General features: G+C 51.3%; 1 protein-coding gene across 1 annotated transcript in view; it reads right to left on the reverse strand.

The window, feature by feature from the left end:
• Positions 1-19,320, reverse strand: part of unc5a (unc-5 netrin receptor A) — a gene marked incomplete at both ends in the record, with an annotated part of 179,401 nt that overhangs the window by 3,151 nt on the left and 156,930 nt on the right. The window contains 3 exons of the mRNA XM_084449127.1: positions 585-763; positions 3,229-3,393; positions 6,083-6,232. Of these exons, the coding sequence (XP_084305253.1) occupies positions 585-763; positions 3,229-3,393; positions 6,083-6,232 (494 nt within the window). The remainder of the gene's footprint in view (positions 1-584; positions 764-3,228; positions 3,394-6,082; positions 6,233-19,320) is intronic.

Genomic DNA, 19,320 nt, shown 5'->3' on the forward strand with positions numbered 1-19,320 from the left:
AGAGAGAAGAGAGAGAAGAGAGAGAAGAGAGAGAGAAGAGAGAGAAGAGAGAGAGAAGAGAGAGACAGAGAGAAGAGAGAGAAGAGAGAGAGAAGAGAGAGACAGAGAGAAGAGAGAGAAGAGAGAGAGAAGAGAGAGAGAGAAGAGAGGCACAGACCCAGACATCGTCCTCCTCTAACTTCACATTGACAGATAGCTCACCGTCACACAGTGCCCGGGCCCAACCCGGACTTTCCGCAGCAGCGCATAACAAGAGGACGCACACCATTGCCACGGTTACGCATTATCACCACGACTGTTATTGATGTTAGTTACCATGGCGTGACATCACTGTCAGCACTTTTACTAGTGCAGCGCATTGCCTCATGGGTATTCCTTTATCCAGCCTGTCAGGTCAGTCAACAACGAATTCAATTTGACAATGACGACCTGGGGAGAGGGAAATGACCTCGGAGGGTGGGGGTGTGTGTATGGGGGGGGGGGGGTGGTGGTGAGGGGACAGGATGCCTTCATGACAAGGGACGAACACCCTAGTGTCCTGTAGAGGGGACACGAGCAGCTGCAGCAGTGGGGAGCTCCGGTACCTGTCCAGCTTGAGTCTCTGCGCCAGCATCCTCCAGTCCGCTCCGCTGGGGCAGGGCGTGTCCAGGCTGCTGCAGATCTTCTGCCTGATGAGGTAGGGGATCTGGAAGGCGCTGGGGCCCGCCAGGGCCATGCCACTACTGTCCAGCGTCAGGAACTCCGAGTCCAGGGCTCTGCTGTCCTGTGGGACCACCCACACACACACACACACACACACACACACACACACACACACACACACACACACACACACACACACACACACAGAAACAACGGGGTTTCAGGTCCGGCCTGCCACTGAAGGACAACGGCTCTGGCTGTTATGAGCTGAATATGATGAGCACCAGCTGTTGTGCTGCACAAGTAGCCCCGGGACCAGACCCCCCCGGAACCAGACCCCCCCGGGACCAGACCCCCCCGGAACCAGACCCCCCCAGGACCAGACCCCCCGGGACCAGACCCCCCGAGACCAGACCCCCCCGGAACCAGACCCCCCCGGAACCAGACCCCCGGGACCAGACCCCCCGGAACCAGACCCCCCGGGACCAGACCCCCCGGAACCAGACCCCCCAGGACCAGACCCCCCCGGAACCAGACCCCCCGGGACCAGACCCCCAGGACCAGACCCCCAGGACCAGACCCCCGGGACCAGACCCCCCAGGACCAGACCCCCCCGGAACCAGACCCCCTGGGACCAGACCCCCCAGGACCAGACCCCCAGGACCAGACCCCCAGGACCAGACCCCCAGGACCAGACCCCTGGGACCAGACCCCCCCTGGACCAGACCCCCAGGACCAGACCCCCAGGACCAGACCCCCAGGACCAGACCCCTGGGACCAGACCCCCAGGACCAGACCCCCAGGACCAGACCCCCGGGACCAGACCCCCCGGGACCAGACCCCCGGGACCAGACCCCCTGGGACCAGACCCCCCTGGGACCAGACCCCCCTGGGACCAGACCCCCCTGGGACCAGACCCCCCCTGGACCAGACCCCCAGGACCAGACCCCCCTGGGACCAGACCAGACCCCCCAGGACCAGACCCCCAGGACCAGACCCCCCAGGACCAGACCCCCAGGACCAGACCCCCCAGGACCAGACCCCCGGGACCAGACCCCCAGGACCAGACCCCTGGGACCAGACCCCCAGGACCAGACCCCCAGGACCAGACCCCCGGGACCAGACCCCCCGGGACCAGACCCCCGGGACCAGACCCCCTGGGACCAGACCCCCAGGACCAGACCCCCAGGACCAGACCCCCCCGGGACCAGACCCCCCCGGAACCAGACCCCCTGGGACCAGACCCCCCAGGACCAGACCCCCAGGACCAGACCCCCAGGACCAGACCCCCCAGGACCAGACCCCCAGGACCAGACCCCCAGGACCAGACCCCCGGGACCAGACCCCCCAGGACCAGACCCCCCCGGAACCAGACCCCCCCGGAACCAGACCCCCCGGGACCAGACCCCCAGGACCAGACCCCCAGGACCAGACCCCCGGGACCAGACCCCCCGGGACCAGACCCCCGGGACCAGACCCCCTGGGACCAGACCCCCAGGACCAGACCCCCAGGACCAGACCCCTGGGACCAGACCCCCCTGGGACCAGACCCCCCGGGACCAGACCCCCCTGGGACCAGACCCCCCTGGGACCAGACCCCCCCTGGACCAGACCCCCAGGACCAGACCCCCCTGGGACCAGACCAGACCCCCCAGGACCAGACCCCCAGGACCAGACCCCCCAGGACCAGACCCCCGGGACCAGACCCCCAGGACCAGACCCCTGGGACCAGACCCCCAGGACCAGACCCCTGGGACCAGACCCCCAGGACCAGACCCCCAGGACCAGACCCCCCAGGACCAGACCCCTGGGACCAGACCCCCCCGGGACCAGACCCCCTGAACCAGACCCCCGGGACCAGACCCCCCAGGACCAGACCCCCCCGGGACCAGACCCCCTGGGACCAGACCCCCTGGGACCAGACCCCCCCGGAACCAGACCCCCCGGAACCAGACCCCCCAGGACCAGACCCCCGGGACCAGACCCCCCGGGACCAGACCCCCGGGACCAGACCCCCTGGGACCAGACCCCCAGGACCAGACCCCCAGGACCAGACCCCCCCGGGACCAGACCCCCCGAACCAGACCCCCCAGGACCAGACCCCCCGGGACCAGACCCCCCTGGACCAGACCCCCCAGGACCAGACCCCCGGGACCAGACCCCCGGAACCAGACCCCCCGGGACCAGACCCCCCAGGACCAGACCCCCCTGGACCAGACCCCCCAGGACCAGACCCCCCCGGGACCAGACCCCCCCGGGACCAGACCCCCCGAGACCAGACCCCCCGAGACCAGACCCCCCGGGACCAGACCCCCCGAGACCAGACCCCCCGAGACCAGACCCCCCGAGACCAGACCCCCCTGGACCAGACCCCCCGGGACCAGACCCCCCAGGACCAGACCCCCCCAGGACCAGACCCCCCAGGACCAGACCCCCTGGACCAGACCCCCCAGGACCAGACCCCCAGGACCAGACCCCCCGGGACCAGACCCCCCAGGACCAGACCCCCCGGGGACCAGACCCCTGGCACCGACTGGCAGGCGTCCGTTTGTGGTGAACGTCCGGGAGCGCCAGACACGCGGTTACCTTGGCGATGTTGAAGTCGAGGCCGATGCTCTGGCCCTCCCCCTCCACCTGCCACACGCACAGCTGGCAGGTGAGCTGGCACGTGCTCAGGCTCAGGCGCTCCAGGGAGAAGGTGCAGTGCAGGTACCGCTGGGAACCGTTCCAGATATGGTAGAACGGGATCTCCTGTGGAACACGCGCACAGGCACACACACACACACAAACACACACACACACACACACACACACACACAGCACAGTGAGATTGCGTGTCTGCAATACCGCATAACGAGACCGCCTGCCAATAGCACATCCCCACAGTCATCCGGTGTTGAGTACCTGAGCTCAACGCGCGTTGGTCATTATTATCGTCAGTATAGTCTATCTAGCATAGCCATAACCTATCTCCCCCCTTCGTTCCAGCGCGGGAGAAGGGTCTGGCTGCACCCCTGAGATAGGGGGGGAAAAGCTGTATTTCTTTAAACCAATTACAATTGTCTTGGCCAGCGCTCTGCTTCTTTTATTTAATTTTTCCACGGTGCCCTTGCAAAATGTGACTGCCACCGGAGGATTGGTCTTGATGTCTGCCAAGGTTCAGTTCGGTTTTTTACAGATTATGAAAGTGTAAATTGTACGCTTTCAAATGATGTGCCATGCATTGAAATCTGCAAATATTTGAAGATATGCTTCTGAATGTCGGTACACCTGAAATCACTAAGCAGAGAAAAAGGGCTTCAAATATTCAGAGCTCTTCACAGTTCTCACAGGACAATGGATTTTGGAGAAAAAATATGGCTATTTAGTGATTCTAAAACAGTTTGTTATATTGAGTATGTTCTTCGCAACTTCAATTTTCGAAATATGCAAAAAAAGGAAACAGGATCACTATTTTTTTTTAACGTAGTTTGCCCTCTAGCACATTTTGAGGACTGCAGACATCAGGACCAAACCTCCAGTGGCGGTCACAGATAGTGTCAGGGGAGTGAATCTGATTGGAATTGAGCGGCACCAATGAGAGGCTCATCTCCGTTGAGCCTATCGTCAACATAACGAGCGTCACAGTAATTGTCTTCACTGTTTGTAGATGTGACCGTCTAAGAAGTGCTTGTGCATCAGACAGATAAACAGATCATCATACCTCAACAGAACTCTCTCTCAGGTTCTCTCTTCTCTAATCTATGGGATGGCACACTTCCTGAACGAGGCCGTTAAATATGCTAATTCCCTAATTAAGACCTCCCTGCAGTCAACATTTTAAAAGCCTCCGAAAATTCTCCAAATCACTATGTAGACCATATCCCTAATGGAAGCAGGTGCTGTGAGGGTATGAAACAGAAGACCGCTGTAGAAACTGCAGCACATGCTCCTAACTAGCAAACAGCTGAGGCCGCTGGGCTGCCAGGGAGTGTTTGTCGATGTATTCACCGCTAACAACTCCTCCACTCCGTCTCTACCTGTCCATCGCTCCATATTCATGCCTCATTTTCATATCCCGCGAGAAGCCGTGAGGTAACTCAGACAAAGCTGCTCACTCTACCTCAGCTTTCACAAAAAAGAAGAATTAAACCTAGAAGAAGAAGAAGAAGAAGAGAGAAGTAATCTAAAGAAAGAGAGATGCAGTACACCCCTGTGGCCAAGTGGGGGCACTGTGACCCAGACAGGCAGCGCTAGGTGGGACAGGAAGAGGGTGGAAGAGCTTGGCAGCCCTGGGGAGACTAAGGGCCTTCTCTGACCACACTGCTGCTCTGGGAATAGCACTTCCAAATGAACAGACTCGGTCCAGAAGAATAAGCCTCTGTTCTGGGAGCATTGTTGCTGCTGGTGGTGGTGGTGGTGCTTGGCTGGCCTTGCACAGACAGCGTGTGTTCTCTTTAGGGACCCTGTGCGTGTTCAAAAACCAGAGTTACAGCCAGCACGACACCCTTACCCACACCTCCCAACACACACACACACACACACGCACACACACGCACACACACACACGCACACACACGCACACACACGCAAACACACACACACACACACACACACACACACACACGCACACACACACGCACACACACACACACACACACACACACACACACACACACACACATACACACAATTTCTCTCTGTGTCCCTCCCTCCAACTCCCTCTGGGCTGCAGTGGGCCTGGCAGGTGTGGAGGAGAGGAGGAGAGGAGGAGTGGAGGAGAGGAGGAGTGTAGCGGAGAGGTGGAGAGGTTCCAAGATCCAGGTTGTGAAGCTCCAGATATTTACATACTGTTCTATATTTCATCGGAGCTCCTTTTGAGAGCTGTTCCCCAAGTATATAATCAGTTAGGTTGGAGCTGAGGGCTGCACACACACACACACACACACACACACACACACACACACACACACACACACACACACACACACACACACACACACACACACACACACACACACACTAGCAGACTAGACTAGCAACTGGCAGAGTTCCTCTGAGTTCAAGAGCAAGGATCTGGAGGCTCTTAGCTAAGGCCACTGTGGTTATTAAGACGCTCTGCATTCACCACATGTCTATTCTGTGTAAATCATTGAAAAGATACGATTCGAGCAAAACCAAAACTGAAACTACTCATCCAAACTTTTTTATAGAGACCGTGATTCATTATATATAGACTGAACTGTCTGACACTGTCTCAAAATGACACCTTGCGATTTGACTCTAAAACCAGTACAGTACCACCGTGTCATTGGTCGACAGCTGACGCGCACATGCCGGAAAACTCAGCTGAAAAACCTCTGAAGCACCCCCCCCCCTCTGATCTGCAGCGCCTCGGAGCCCCCCCACCAGTCCCCTCCGCCCCCCCTCCACCCCCCTCAGGGACAGCCAACCAGCCCACCTGGTATCCGGTCAGCAGCTTGCTCCTCCAGTGGGCTTGGGGCATGTCGTGGATGGACAGGCGCAGGTTGTGGTAGCTGTCTTTGAACAGCAGGGCGTGAGGCTCGTCGACCAGGCGTCCACCCAGCTGCCTCTCCATCTGCATCACCTCCTGGTTTAAAGAAAGGACAAGAGGAAAGAACGCGGGTGTCAGAGGGGAGCGCGCGCACGCCAAACACACGCACGCGCACTCACTCGCCGACACGCTGGCGTAAACCGCGCGCACTGACAACCAGCGGGCGCGCGCACACGATGTCAGGTGAACGTGTGCAGTTGAGCTCACAAAAAAAGTATGCACACGGTGGAGGGAAAAGTTGCGTACATCCAAAAATACCTCAGATGCTGGATTGAAAGCATAACGAAGAAAGAAAATAGTCTGCACACTGTCGCTCCTGTCGTTCCTGAAATGTGCTCTAGAAATAAACTTGCCTTGCCTTGCTCCCAAATAGCATTTTTTCCATCGTTGGCATTTTGAGCAAAAGCTCTTTTTCAGACACACACACACTCACTCACACACACACACACACACACACACACGCACACACGCACACACACACACAAACACACACACACAAGCACACCGGACAGGAAGATAGGGCCCCTGCACGACGCCTCAGCAGGTCGGCCCTTGCTGTCTCAACATTGCTTTAATGTCACCACAAGGTTATTTCCCTGCCTCAGTGTGTATGTGTGTGTGTGTGTGTGTGTGTGTGTGTGTGTGTGTGCGTGTGTGCGCGCCCGCCTGTGTGTGTGCGCACACGTGAGCATCCAGGAATTGCATTAGTGTGCAGATCCAGTGGGCGGCCGGGCCTACTACCTGGGCTGTGAAGTGGTAAGAGAATAAGCCATTAGTCAACTGCTCATTGTTCTCGCATGGAGAATCTCCGTAATTTCATTTTTGTTTGCATGCCAGGGGAGATTTGTAAATGCATGCTTAATATTTTAATCTCCGCGTGCTTGGCTCAGTGAACCATTTGTCGCCATTCGAATGACCATCTGGAATGTGATGATAATGTCCGCCGCCTTCTCGTCTGATCCGCCCATTTACTCTGAGTCCGGGGCTCCGTGCTGAAGGGGTCCTTCAGAATCCCCACCCTGCCTCCCCCTCAACTGCCCCCCCCCCCCAAACTTAAACAGACACATTACAGAAAACTATATCTACTAAATTTGGAGTCAAGAAGAACAGAATGCAAAATGGCTGCCGAGGAGATGAGAGAATATGTTGGTGTGTGTGTGTGTGTGTGTGTGTGTGTGTGTGTGTATGATGAGAAGCATTCCCTGCGACAGCAGTCTCCAAAGGGAGATGTGTGTGTAGATAATGACCATATGCTGAATGTGGCGGTACGTGACCATGCCTGCGCATGGCATGGTTTGAGTGAAGACTCTAATTAAGACGACGGTGAATGGCGCTGATTTCTATCTGCACATCACTGATTCAATTTTCTGCACCCTTTCCCCGGCCTGGGCTAGACTGATTCCAATTACAATGGAAGGGAACCTGTTAATTATCCATTTGGAATCTCTGCCTGCCTCCGGAAGCATGGTGGGATCACTATCTCAGACAATGAACACATAGTTGGGAAACTATGAATACCTAATCTCTAGTATGTTTGCTCACTGCATTCCATCTCGTTCTCACATAATTACATTATGTCCCTTCTGCTCACATTATTCGATTCTAAGATTCTTTCTTTTTACAGTGCTAGCTCAGATTAGTTATCTTGTTTATACATCTTTTTTTTTTTTCTTTTTTTTTAAAGATAATTATTATTCACTCATATGAAAAATATAGTTTGCTATAAAACCACAGCTCATGTTCCCAGTGAGTTCAGCTGAATCTATCTTGCTCAAACATTGTTGGCTGGTGAAATGCAGGTATGACTAAATGTGACACAACAGATTGCATTCCCATTGAAGCTGTTACAGTGCTCTAGTGATGGAACCCAGAGTGTCTCCTCCCCGACATACTAATACCTAGTGTGTGTGTGTGTGTGTGTGTGTGTGTGTGTGGGGGAAGGGGGGTCTAGAGCCTCGTTATACTCCTGTTTTGTTCCCACACCCCACTGCAGACTTTATGTCTAAATGGCTACAGTATGTCCACTAGGAAGCAGGTCAGCGACAACTAAACTTTCTTTGAATTATTTTTTGCTTAGGTTTCAAAAGTTAGCAATATCTCGCAAACTATTCTGGCATGCACACTTGTCACAGTGTAGCGTTGAAGATGAGTTTAGTGAATTTTGAAGCCCTAAGTTGGTTCTGAGCTAACCATTATTGAAACTGGACTACAACAGTCAAATGGCCACCATTTTTTCCCTGTCATCAAGTCTCATGTCGTCATCTCACACACTCTAGCACCAACGTGTCAAAGCTGGAGGTCCGTTTATGCATGCAACTTTTGGAAAAAAATGTTTTTGGGGAAAACGAGGTACCATTGGATTCCTTGGCTCAAGCCGAGTTCAACGCACCCTATGATGTAATTTTCTGCCATATTGGACTTTCCGCCATTTTGAATTTTGTGAAAAATACTTAAAATGTATCTCCTAGGAATTTTCACCAATCTGCACGATACTCGGTATGCACCATCTCACCTGCACCACCAACTTTTTAGAACAAAACATACTTCAGCCTGGGAGTCTTGGTTAAACACACCTTATTTTCGTCATTTTTCGCAAATCCCTTTCATTTTGGACTACACACCAATATGCAGCAATGCTAATGTAAAGTCTACAAAATGACGACACTGTATTGTGTGCTACTGCTTCTTCACTCTTTCCTGTTTCCATCAGAGGGTCTTTGGTATACAGCCCCACGATGTCGGTACCTCACCTTGCGTGTGCGTGCGCTCCAGGCCTAGGGAGACCCGCACAGAGGATGCACCAAACACAGGATATTTGCGGCAGCCATCCTACGTATGCGTACAAAATATTTAGCGTGAGCGTATTGCAGGAACGTCCTCTGCAGGACACAAAACAAAGACTCGTCTGTTTCAGAGAGAAAGGGCTGCTTAACGAGGGCTAACCGGAGTGGCTCGTTAGCACACTTCTTCAGCATAATTATTCGGCTGCCCCAGATTAGCATCGCAAATTGCTGGCGGTGGACATTGATGGGGTTTCTGACACTGAGATCAGCAGATCTGTCAGAGCAGACAGAGAGCAGACTACGAATTATCCAATTATCAACCTCTTCTGACATGAATGCTGATACCCTCGCAGGGGGGAGTTGGTTATCACTGGGACTAACATGACAGGACTGGATCACAACATGGTGTGCGATACGACACTCCTGGATCCAGATCTCCAGACAGGACCAGGAGGGCCAGGTGACAGGGGCAACCCCCCTTTGCTCTGCCCACTATTAGTGTTCTCTGAGGATGTAAAAGTCTGGAACTGCTGTAATTGCTGAACCGAACCAATCGCCGTCCTTTCAACTCTGGCATAGACATTGTCATGTCTAAACGTAATTAAAAAGCAGGCATAGTAAGTCCAAACATGGATTTTCAGATGGACAATAAAAGAGGACCCCCAACAATCATCAAAATATTTATACTGTTTTCTCTTAAACGTGACAATTTCATAGTTGTTTTTCAAACTTAGGGGATGTAACTTAGCAAAGGGTCAACGCCTGTAGTGTAACAGAGTCACGATGTGCCTCTATGATGGCGGTTTGAGACTACATTTTGGAGAAACAATAAGTGCAGCCAAATAAAAGGGAAAATCCTGTTGAGGCTTGAATACAGTACTGTACGTGTGTGTGTCCAAAAGTGGGTCAGGGTTGTGTGTGTGTGTGTGTGTGTGTGTGTGTGTGTGTGTGTGTGTGAGAGGGTGTGTGTGTGTGTGTATGGGAATGCATGTGTGTGTGTGTGTGTGTGTGTGTGTGTGTGTGAACGCATGTGTGTGTGTGTGTGTCCGTGCATGCGTGCGTGTGTGTGTGAATGCATGTGTGTATGTATGTGCATCTGAATGTGTGTGTGTGTGTGTGTGTGTGTAGCATATGTTCTGGGCTGAGAGAGTAATGGGCCTCTTTACGGCCCATTATCCTGTTAACAAATGACAATGTGTGGAAAGCTAATAGATGAGAGGCTACATATCCGCTAGTATTTACTCTATCTGGGACAACAATGCGAGCTCCGGATTACAACAGCAGATCACAGGAGTTATCAATGGAGGGGCACCGCGGCGTTCTCCTGCTCCCGTTGTTCGAAGAACGAGAGGCGGGGCGGGGAGGGGGGGGGGGCGGGGGAGGAGGGGGGGGAGACTGACCCTTTCCAACAGCAAGCATTAGGATTCATGAGGCGAGCAAACAGTCTGGGTAGGGCAGGAAAAGACGCCCTTCTGATCAGACAGAATTAAAGATGGCTCCATGGTGTATGTGTGTGTGTGTGTGCGTGTGTGAGGACTGCCAAGGCCAAGACCACCGCCTGATGTTCAACGAGGACAGAAGAATAGAGGGAGCAAGAGAAAGTGTGTGTGAGAGAGAGAGAGAGAGAGAGAGAGAGAGAGAAAGAGTGGGAGCGAGTAAAAAGAAAGAGAAAGAGAAAGAGAGAGAGGCGGCTTAACATTGGCGTCTTCAGGTCACCAGAGTGGCGAGCTTTAGAGGAAGTGTTAACAGGATTACTGCGACCATGGCCACAGTTTTACCCTGCTCCCTAATTCCCTTTGCACTCACCACCCCCCCCCCCCCCTCCTCCCCCATCCTCCATCCCCTCATCCCTTCATCCCTTCATCCCCTCTGCCCGGGCCCACAGACACGGCTCTGAGCTGGGCCAGTGATGGACTGGGTCCCGGGCTCCGCCGGGGGAAGCGGAGACAGTCGCACAGTTAATCTCTCCGGGCCACCGCTGACAGAAAGAGGTTAGACGCTGCACCAAAACTTGCACAACAACCCAGCCGCCCAACGGACAGAGAGACACTGTCCTCCAACCTTTTAGAGGCTTTCAGCACGGAGGGACGCAGAGAACCAGAGGATCCCAGTCCCTCTGAAGAGACGGCGCTGTGCTCCTGCTTATGAGTCCTCGCGAGGTCAAACGTCATTCAGAACATAGTAATCTCTTGTGATGTCTCACTCCTGAATAAACTCCCTTGGATCCCATTAATAAAAGCCAGACCTGTGTCTGGCACGAAGCGTATAATCATCTAATTAGCAGTGGCCACGAGTCATGCGTAACCATGGAGAGGAGATCGACAGAAAAAAAACGCCTTACCGAACCCCGTCAGCTTCGCCTTCTCTCGCGCCCGGCTGTCCGAGGCTGCCGCTTGTGCGCCTGCACCCATCAAACCTCCCGTTCAGACGCGGCCGTGTCCCCATCTGTTCTCACTGGTGTTCTGTCCGGGCTAAGCGCATATGTGCAGAGAGAGTGGCCTGGGTAGTGTGTTTGTCAGTGCGGGGGTGTGACAGGCGGAGGCCCCATCAGTCAGAGCTCCAGTGGCCGCGCCCGCTACAGTCAGCTCTGATTAATAACTACCAATAGGAGGCACTTGTCTGGCCCGGATATAAACGAGCCCACTGTTTGCTGGGGGAAGATGCACATTCTACGGTGATATAAATCACCACAGCAGAGGAGGGGAGAGGATAGGAGAGTAAAGGAGAGGAGGAGAGGAAAGGAGAGGAGAAGAGGGGAGAGGTGGTAGGTAGGGGGTAGAGAGCTGGGGGGGGGAAGAGAAAGATAATTTAAAACCAATTCTTCAGATGAGCTCTTTGATGGATCTGACAGTCTAGTTGAACCCCGTGTCAGCAATTACAGGACGGGCCTTGACAGGTTAATGCTGTCCCCTTCCCTCTCTCCGTCACACTGCCATTCTTCTTCTCCCGAACTACGGAGGGAGGGCCGTCTCTAGCTGTGTTTCTGCACTCATGGTGTGGCGCCTCTCTATCACTCGTTGGGGCAAAGCATTCCGATCCTGGTTCCTTTGACAAGCCACAGTGACTAGGAAGACTCGTCCAGTCTTCTGGAAAGCAAGAGACAATGTGTGATGTCTCCATTCGGCTTTCTATTTTCACTAGTAAGGCGCGTTGCCATGCATGCCACTCATTACGTTTTCCTTATAAAGGCTATTGCTATGCACATTTTTCTCAACACACTAGGCTACTGTAATTGAAATAACTCCCCTCCAATAACCTAACCCTTAGCAACGGGGTGAGGTGCAATTATAAAAAATGCAACACAACAATTTTCCCTCGGAGATTAATTATTGATGATATTATGTTAAAATGAGCAAAAGCGTGAATTTTCTCAGCTTCATGCGGCACGTGCATTTTTGGGTCCGAAGTAATACACCTGCTGACTATCAACTTCATTAACACAGAGGCGCATAGCTGTGGAGATAATTGGGATACAGGCAGACGCCATCAGACAGATACCATTGGGAAGACACCCTTTCTCTCTTTATACTGTAGCACAAAGTCAATTTGAACAACTGTGTTGCAGCATAGCAGCAAATAATAGATTCATCCCTCTAAAACTGTGGGCAAGGGAGGAGAGCCTTTTAAAACACGTAATAAAAGATTTTTACCACTGGGAGCTCTAAAACGAGCTGAAACAATTACCCTCACTACATTCCAGTTGATGAACGCATGACTGTTGTAGTCTGGAACACAATGGTGAAAGTACAAAGGGAATTAATTGAAACATTTTTCTCTCCATTTGTGCTCAAATGAGGCTTTGGGAATTTAATGACTATTAAATGTCACTTTAAACTGACTAAAATTAAAAACGATTCAATTTTCAATGAATTACTGTACTGATAATGACACTTTTCCCCCTTCTGAATTTCTAAGAAGTGCTGGATGTTCAGTAGTCAGTTGACCATCAACAGTTGAGTTAGTGGAAGCCTTACTAACTAGGGAGGGCAGTGGGTGGGTAGTTTACCAAGCATATCGTGTCCCTGGTGTGTGGCGTTTCTCAACTGATCCTATTGGACAAACACGCTCACACACACACACACTACAAGTAGTAGTAGTACATTGGCTTTTCCTACATTAAATGCAATTTGGATAAAAGCGTCAGCTAAATTACTGTAATGTAAATGTAATGTAATGTAGACAAACACGCGCGTGCACACAGATAATTTAGCATTTATATCGTTATGGGGTCCCTAAACCTAACCGTAGCCATAACATGTCAACCTAACCTTTGACCCCTAACCCTAACCATCATTGTAACCCAAGCCCTAACCTTATATCCTTGTGGGGACATCTGGGCCCCAACTGGGTAGTTTTACAAGCACACACACACACACACACACACACACACACACACACACGCACACACGCACACACGCACACACACACACACACACACACACACACACACACACACACGCACACATACACAAACACACACACACACACACACACACACACACACACACACACACACACACACACACACATAAATAGTAACTGTACTTTCTGCTGTTTATTCTCTTACTCTTCAATATTACACTGAAGTCAGCAGGCTAATCATAATTATTCAGTGTCTCTGAAGTAGCCTCGTCCAAATGTCATCTACACCTTATTTCATTACAACTACACTTTTATGTAGTGCAGCGACCAGGTGCAGCTTAATAATATCTTATTCTACATACTAAAGTAGCTTTACCAGCGAGTGCTGCTCTGCACAGGCTCCCTGGCCAGATCTCAGCTTGGGGCGGCCAAGATGTGTCACTCATATTCAGGATGTCTGAATACCGCCAGAGCAGCCCCTCAGATCAGGCTGTGAATTATAGAGCTCTCTCTCTCTCTCTCTCTCTCTCTCACACACACACACACACATACAAACACATGCACGCACACACACACACGCACACGCACATAAAAACACACGCACGCACACAAACACGCACACGCACGCACACACACACACACACATGCACGTACATGCGCACACAGGCTCTCGCACATGCTGGACACACGTGCTCTGCATGCATGGCGCCAGTCCCGGCCCAGCCAATCATAGGCGAGACGCACATTAAATATTAACTTAATTGGTCCCGGCGGAGCAGCGCGACCATACGGCAGACATCACAGGAAATGTCACCACCTCCCCAGAGTCCCTGCACACTTAGGACCAGAGACAATAACATTGGTTCTAATCTGCTGTAATTGGGATGAGATGATGAGAGCCGCTGTCCTCCGCGGCAACGGGCGGCGGGCCTTTTCTGGCCGTGGCCGGCGCGTCGGAGGAGACGGACAGGGCGGGAGGCGGACGCCGTGCAACCCCCCCTCTCCACTGCCGGGGATCTGCCCGTGGGCCAGACGGGCGAACGCGCCTCCACCTACAGTACAAAAACGCACGCAGAGAGGAGCTCCTTCGTCCTCTTCGGGAATCAAAGGTCGGGAACGTGCATTATGGCTGCCATGACATCCCCCGCCCCCCCCCGACCGGTGCTGCGCCCCCCCCCCTCCCCCCCACCTCCCGCTTGCAGAAACTTCATCGTCTGGGAGGTGGTAAACACTGCCGCCAACACCGTAGCGCCGACCGCTAATCTACCGTGGCCGCACCACAATTAGCGCTAATGGCCGCCACCGCCGTGGCACTCTCATCGCAAAGAGCACGTTTTAAAGACAGTGTTCAGTGATTAGTGGGGGAAGCTGAATCTCTCTTCTGAGCGGTTAATGTAGCTAAATGGACTGCTTCCCGCCGTAATGACGGAGAGCAGTGTGTGAAGTCCAAAGATTGCTAAACAGTGCGTCTTAAATCACCCGCTAAAAACTGTAATTCCACCGGGACCCTGTGGCTGACCACAGAAGCTGGTTGACTGAGAGACATGGAGCTGATGCATTCTGGGAGCGGGGTGGGGGGTTAGGGTGTAATCCACAGCGCCAGAGCCGTAGTGAACAAGCTGAGGTGTCGTCCCCTGGCTGCGGAGTGCGTCTGTCCCCCACCGGGCTTCTCCTGCAACCCCCCCCCCTCATACAGACAGGACCCCTAAGGTCAGAGACTGGCATCACCGCGGTCGGCGCTGCTCCGGCTCGCTGGCCGGTTGAGGCGAGCCCGGCCGCCCCCGACGATGCGGCGCGCTCGTGATTTATCACGGCGGACAGCACGCCCCCCCCCCCCCCCAAGTGGAGTAAACCGCGGTGTTTGTCATCCGTTTAACAGCCTCCCCTAACTACCGTGCATTACGTTCCATCGCGCCTCTTACAGTACAGCACGTGGGGAACGCCGCCGCCAACCCCTGGCCTGGGGGACTGGCGGAGGGGAGGGGGACTGGCGGGTGGGGGGGGGACTGGCGGGGGGGGGGGGGGGGGGGGGGGTTGCGCTACAGTAATTCACACCCCACCGCCGGGGCAGAGCTCTCATCTCACCCTCTCTGATCTGCATGCGTGAGTGCTCATTTCAGACACGGCCGCCTCACCCTTCCTCCTCCTCCTCCTCCTCCTCCTCCCACATCCAGGGTTAGAGCTCAGCGGCGTGTCCTAATGTCCGGCCCCTGTGAGAGGGGTCAGCTTCACCTGCTGGCTGGAGTGGATTGTGAGTGGGAGGCGCCACTTCTGGCTGGAGAGGGGTGACGGCGGGAGGTGGCGAAATGGAGAGGGTGATGAGGCGAAGAGAGAGAGGGGGAGAGGGAGAGAGAGAGAGAGAGAGAGAGAGAGAGAGAGAGAGAGCACAGGGAGAGGCTCTCATTTTAATTTACTAATTAACCATGCAAATGAAATCTTAACAGGCTACTCAGATGCAGGCCTCCAGGGAGGGAGGAGCAGGCATTAGCACTTGATTATGCTCTGTCCATACGGAGAGGTAGAGAGAGATGGAGGGAGAGAGAGGAAGAATAAGAGGGAGAGAGTCTGGCGAGTGCTTGATCATATCCTGCCTGTACGGAGGGAGAGAAAGGGAGAGGGAGGGAGGGAGAGAAAAGGAATGTGGAGGAGAGGTGTGTGATGGGGAGCCTCGCGGCTCCTGGCAGCGAAACCACTGGCCCACGCACACGCACACACACACATTTACATACGGATTAAGCCGACTGTTGCGCAACACACCTCCCTACTCACACACTGGTGCACAGCCCGATGAGATGCTCTTGTTGTTTTATTTGCTGTGGGCCTATCTGCCTCCTCCTGACTGTCCCTGTGTGGGTCTCCCTCCCTGGCTGCCCACACTCATAACTACTGCTGGAGCGCGTCATGGTCAGGGCCAGGAGGGAGCTGCACAGCCAGTAGATGGGGAGTGTGCTAGTGAGCGTTCTCCAGCACTTCAGAACTGTGGAAAATACAATGCAGACCCCCCCCCCCCTCCCTCCACACACAAACACATACACACACACGCTCTCCTCGACTTCTCCATCGACCCTCCTCTACTCTTAGTTACTCTTCCTGTAACTTCGGTTGGCTTTTGCTGTCTCCCCGAAGCTGCAGCATGGTCTTCTGTTTGCCGTAAACGGTGTCATAAACTCAGCCTATGGAGTTACTGGTGTTGCAAATGATTATTAAACCGATTAATGCATAACAAAACCACCGAGCTTGATTACCAGTTTGATTACTTATAAAACCTGATTGGTTAGGTTCAAAAAGGCGGCAAGGCACTCTTCCAATAGATTTATTGGAACACATCAGTCACTGATGAAGGCTAACGCCGAAACGCGTTAGTGTGTTTGTTTTTAAGATCCATATTATGGATAAGACAGCCTAATAAAGGCTTTTTAATTCTATTTCAAGAGTGTCTTGCCGCCTTTTTGAACCTTGCATTTTGAAACCCTGAAAAAGAGCACCTTCCAGACCTTACTGCTGACAACAAAGCAGCACTCCTTTCTCCTGTCAAACCTGTTTGGCTACTTAAATAACTGTAATTATTGATAATTAATTATTATTTGTATTATGATTTTTTTTTTTTTTAAATCCCGGTACTAAATCCCGGCCTTATCTTGGACCTATGTTTGATTTATTTAATTTAAGTTTTTTTCCTTATTTTGTATTGTGTGTTGGTTCTTGTGTGTGTGTTTGTGTGTGTCTCTATGTCTGTTTGTGTCTGTGGTGTCTGTCCTTGTCCTGTGTGTTGCTCTCACTCTACACCCCTTCATTTCCTCACCTCCCATGTTAGTTCTTTGATCAACTGTCTCCATCTCTTCTATAGATATTATTGAGTTAGCTGAAGGATTAAAGGTTATTCATATCAACATCAGGAGCCTGGTTCCAAAAAACAACCTTCTCAGAGCTTGGGTTATTCTTTATAAACCCAACATTATTTCAATATCTGAAACATGGCTACACACTAAAATCACTGATGATGAAATCAAAATTGACAACGATGTTCTGTATAGATCCGACAGGGCTTCTAGAGGAGGTGGGGTGGCCCCCTCTGTCTCTGATAATCTTGTCTCTGAGTGTACCACTCATACTGTGGATCCAATTAATTTTGAATGTATTTTTATTAACATCATTCTCCATGATAACAAACATCTATCTATTGGGACTATCTATAGACCACCCTCTGCTCCATCTGATTCTGTACTGTATTCTACTGACCATCAATTCCTTGGAGAGGCATAATGAAATGATCATCTTGGGTGATTCTAATTGTAAGTGGCTTGCTAGTTCCTCTTCCAATGACAGACATGTATTTAATAGTGTTAACCTCACTCAGTTAATTAGTGAGCCCACTAGAGTTGATTATCGATCTTCATCTCTATTAGATTGGATTTTGGTCACTAATCCTGAAAGAATAATTACATCTGGTGTTATGGCTGATTGTTTTAGTGATCATTCTGTTATATTTTGTGTTTGGAAAATGTGAATTTCCAGTTCTCCTCCTAAATTCATCAGACTGAGACAGAGTAAAAAAGAATGTTGACTGTTTTTTATTCATAACATCACTATCAACTGGGACAGGTTTCAGTTAATTCCCTTTCCAGAGGACGCATGGAACTTTTTCCATTCTGAAGTTACCAATGTTATTGATAAGCATGCTCCTTTTAAGTCAACAAGAGTTGAAGGCAGACACTTACCCTGGATCAGCTCAGAACTCATCAACCTTTTTAAACAAAGGGACAAAGCCTTGGCCAAATACCGCCTGTCTAAAGATCCTGCTGATTGGGAAATCTACAGATGTTTGAGGAACTTGATGCAAGACCATTACAAGGAATGCAAAATGTAATTATTATACAGAAAGCCTTTTCCCATGATTTTAATAACCCTAGACAGTTTTAGAATCAGTTGAATCGTGTCCTTAACAAAAGTAACAAAGGCCTCATTAACCAGATACAAATTAATAATGAAATTATTTCTGATCCCTTACTTATTTGCTCATGCTTTTAATAAGCATTTAACTTCCATCTGTGGTTCCTTTGATGCCAATTGTTATGACACGGCTGACTCTTCAAACTTTACTAATAATGGCTCATTTTCCTTCTAAAAACTTTTGCCTGTGGATGTTTATAATGCGATCTGTGAGTTTAAAGGTACAGTAGGACCCCACTCATCCGAACTTCGGAGATCCGAACCTCCCGGTCTACCGGACAGGCTTAAAAAACTTTTTCTTTTTTTTTTGAGCCTGCTATCTGGTTACTGGTGGGATTTTCATTACAGTACTGCAGGCCTACTTGCATTTAAATCTGTCATAATAAACACGTACTTTATCCTACTGTGAATAAAAACAGAACTGTATGTAGACCTACATGTTGCCTGGCTGTAGCTGTCACGTTTAATTTCTTTGTTACTCTAATGTCAGTGACCTTCCTCTGTCTTGCTCCAATTGTCTTGTTCATCTGTATGCCGATGACACGGCTATCTACACCTCTGGTACAGTACTGACTTAGCGCAGATTCGGAGGTCCTTGCAATTGGATTTTCATTCAGTCCAGGGCTGGTTTCACAGAAACAGATTCGTCTTGAATAAAAATTTGTCTTGTAGCATGGTGTTTGGCTCAAGATATTGGCGCCTTCATCTCTTAGATTTAAATATTGTTGATGACGATGGTTCACCCCTGGAGAAAGTTGAGTGTTCAAATATCTTGGACTCTGGATTGATCCTGAACTCTCTTTTAAGCCCCATATTGACTACATTGTTGTCTTGGCTCACTGTATCGCTCTATTAATTGTTTTACTTTGGAAATTAGGAAGAATAATTTCTCAACTTATTTTACCCATTATCAATTATGTTGATATAGTTTATCAAAACACCAACGATACTTATCTCAGGCACCTTAATATATTGTTTAACTTATGTCGATTTGTTCTTAGATGTCTTATAGAACACACCACTGTCTCA

The sequence above is a fragment of the Borostomias antarcticus genome, assembly GCF_949987555.1.
Source record: "Borostomias antarcticus genome assembly, chromosome: 14".
Classification (NCBI taxonomy): domain Eukaryota; kingdom Metazoa; phylum Chordata; class Actinopteri; order Stomiiformes; family Stomiidae; genus Borostomias; species Borostomias antarcticus.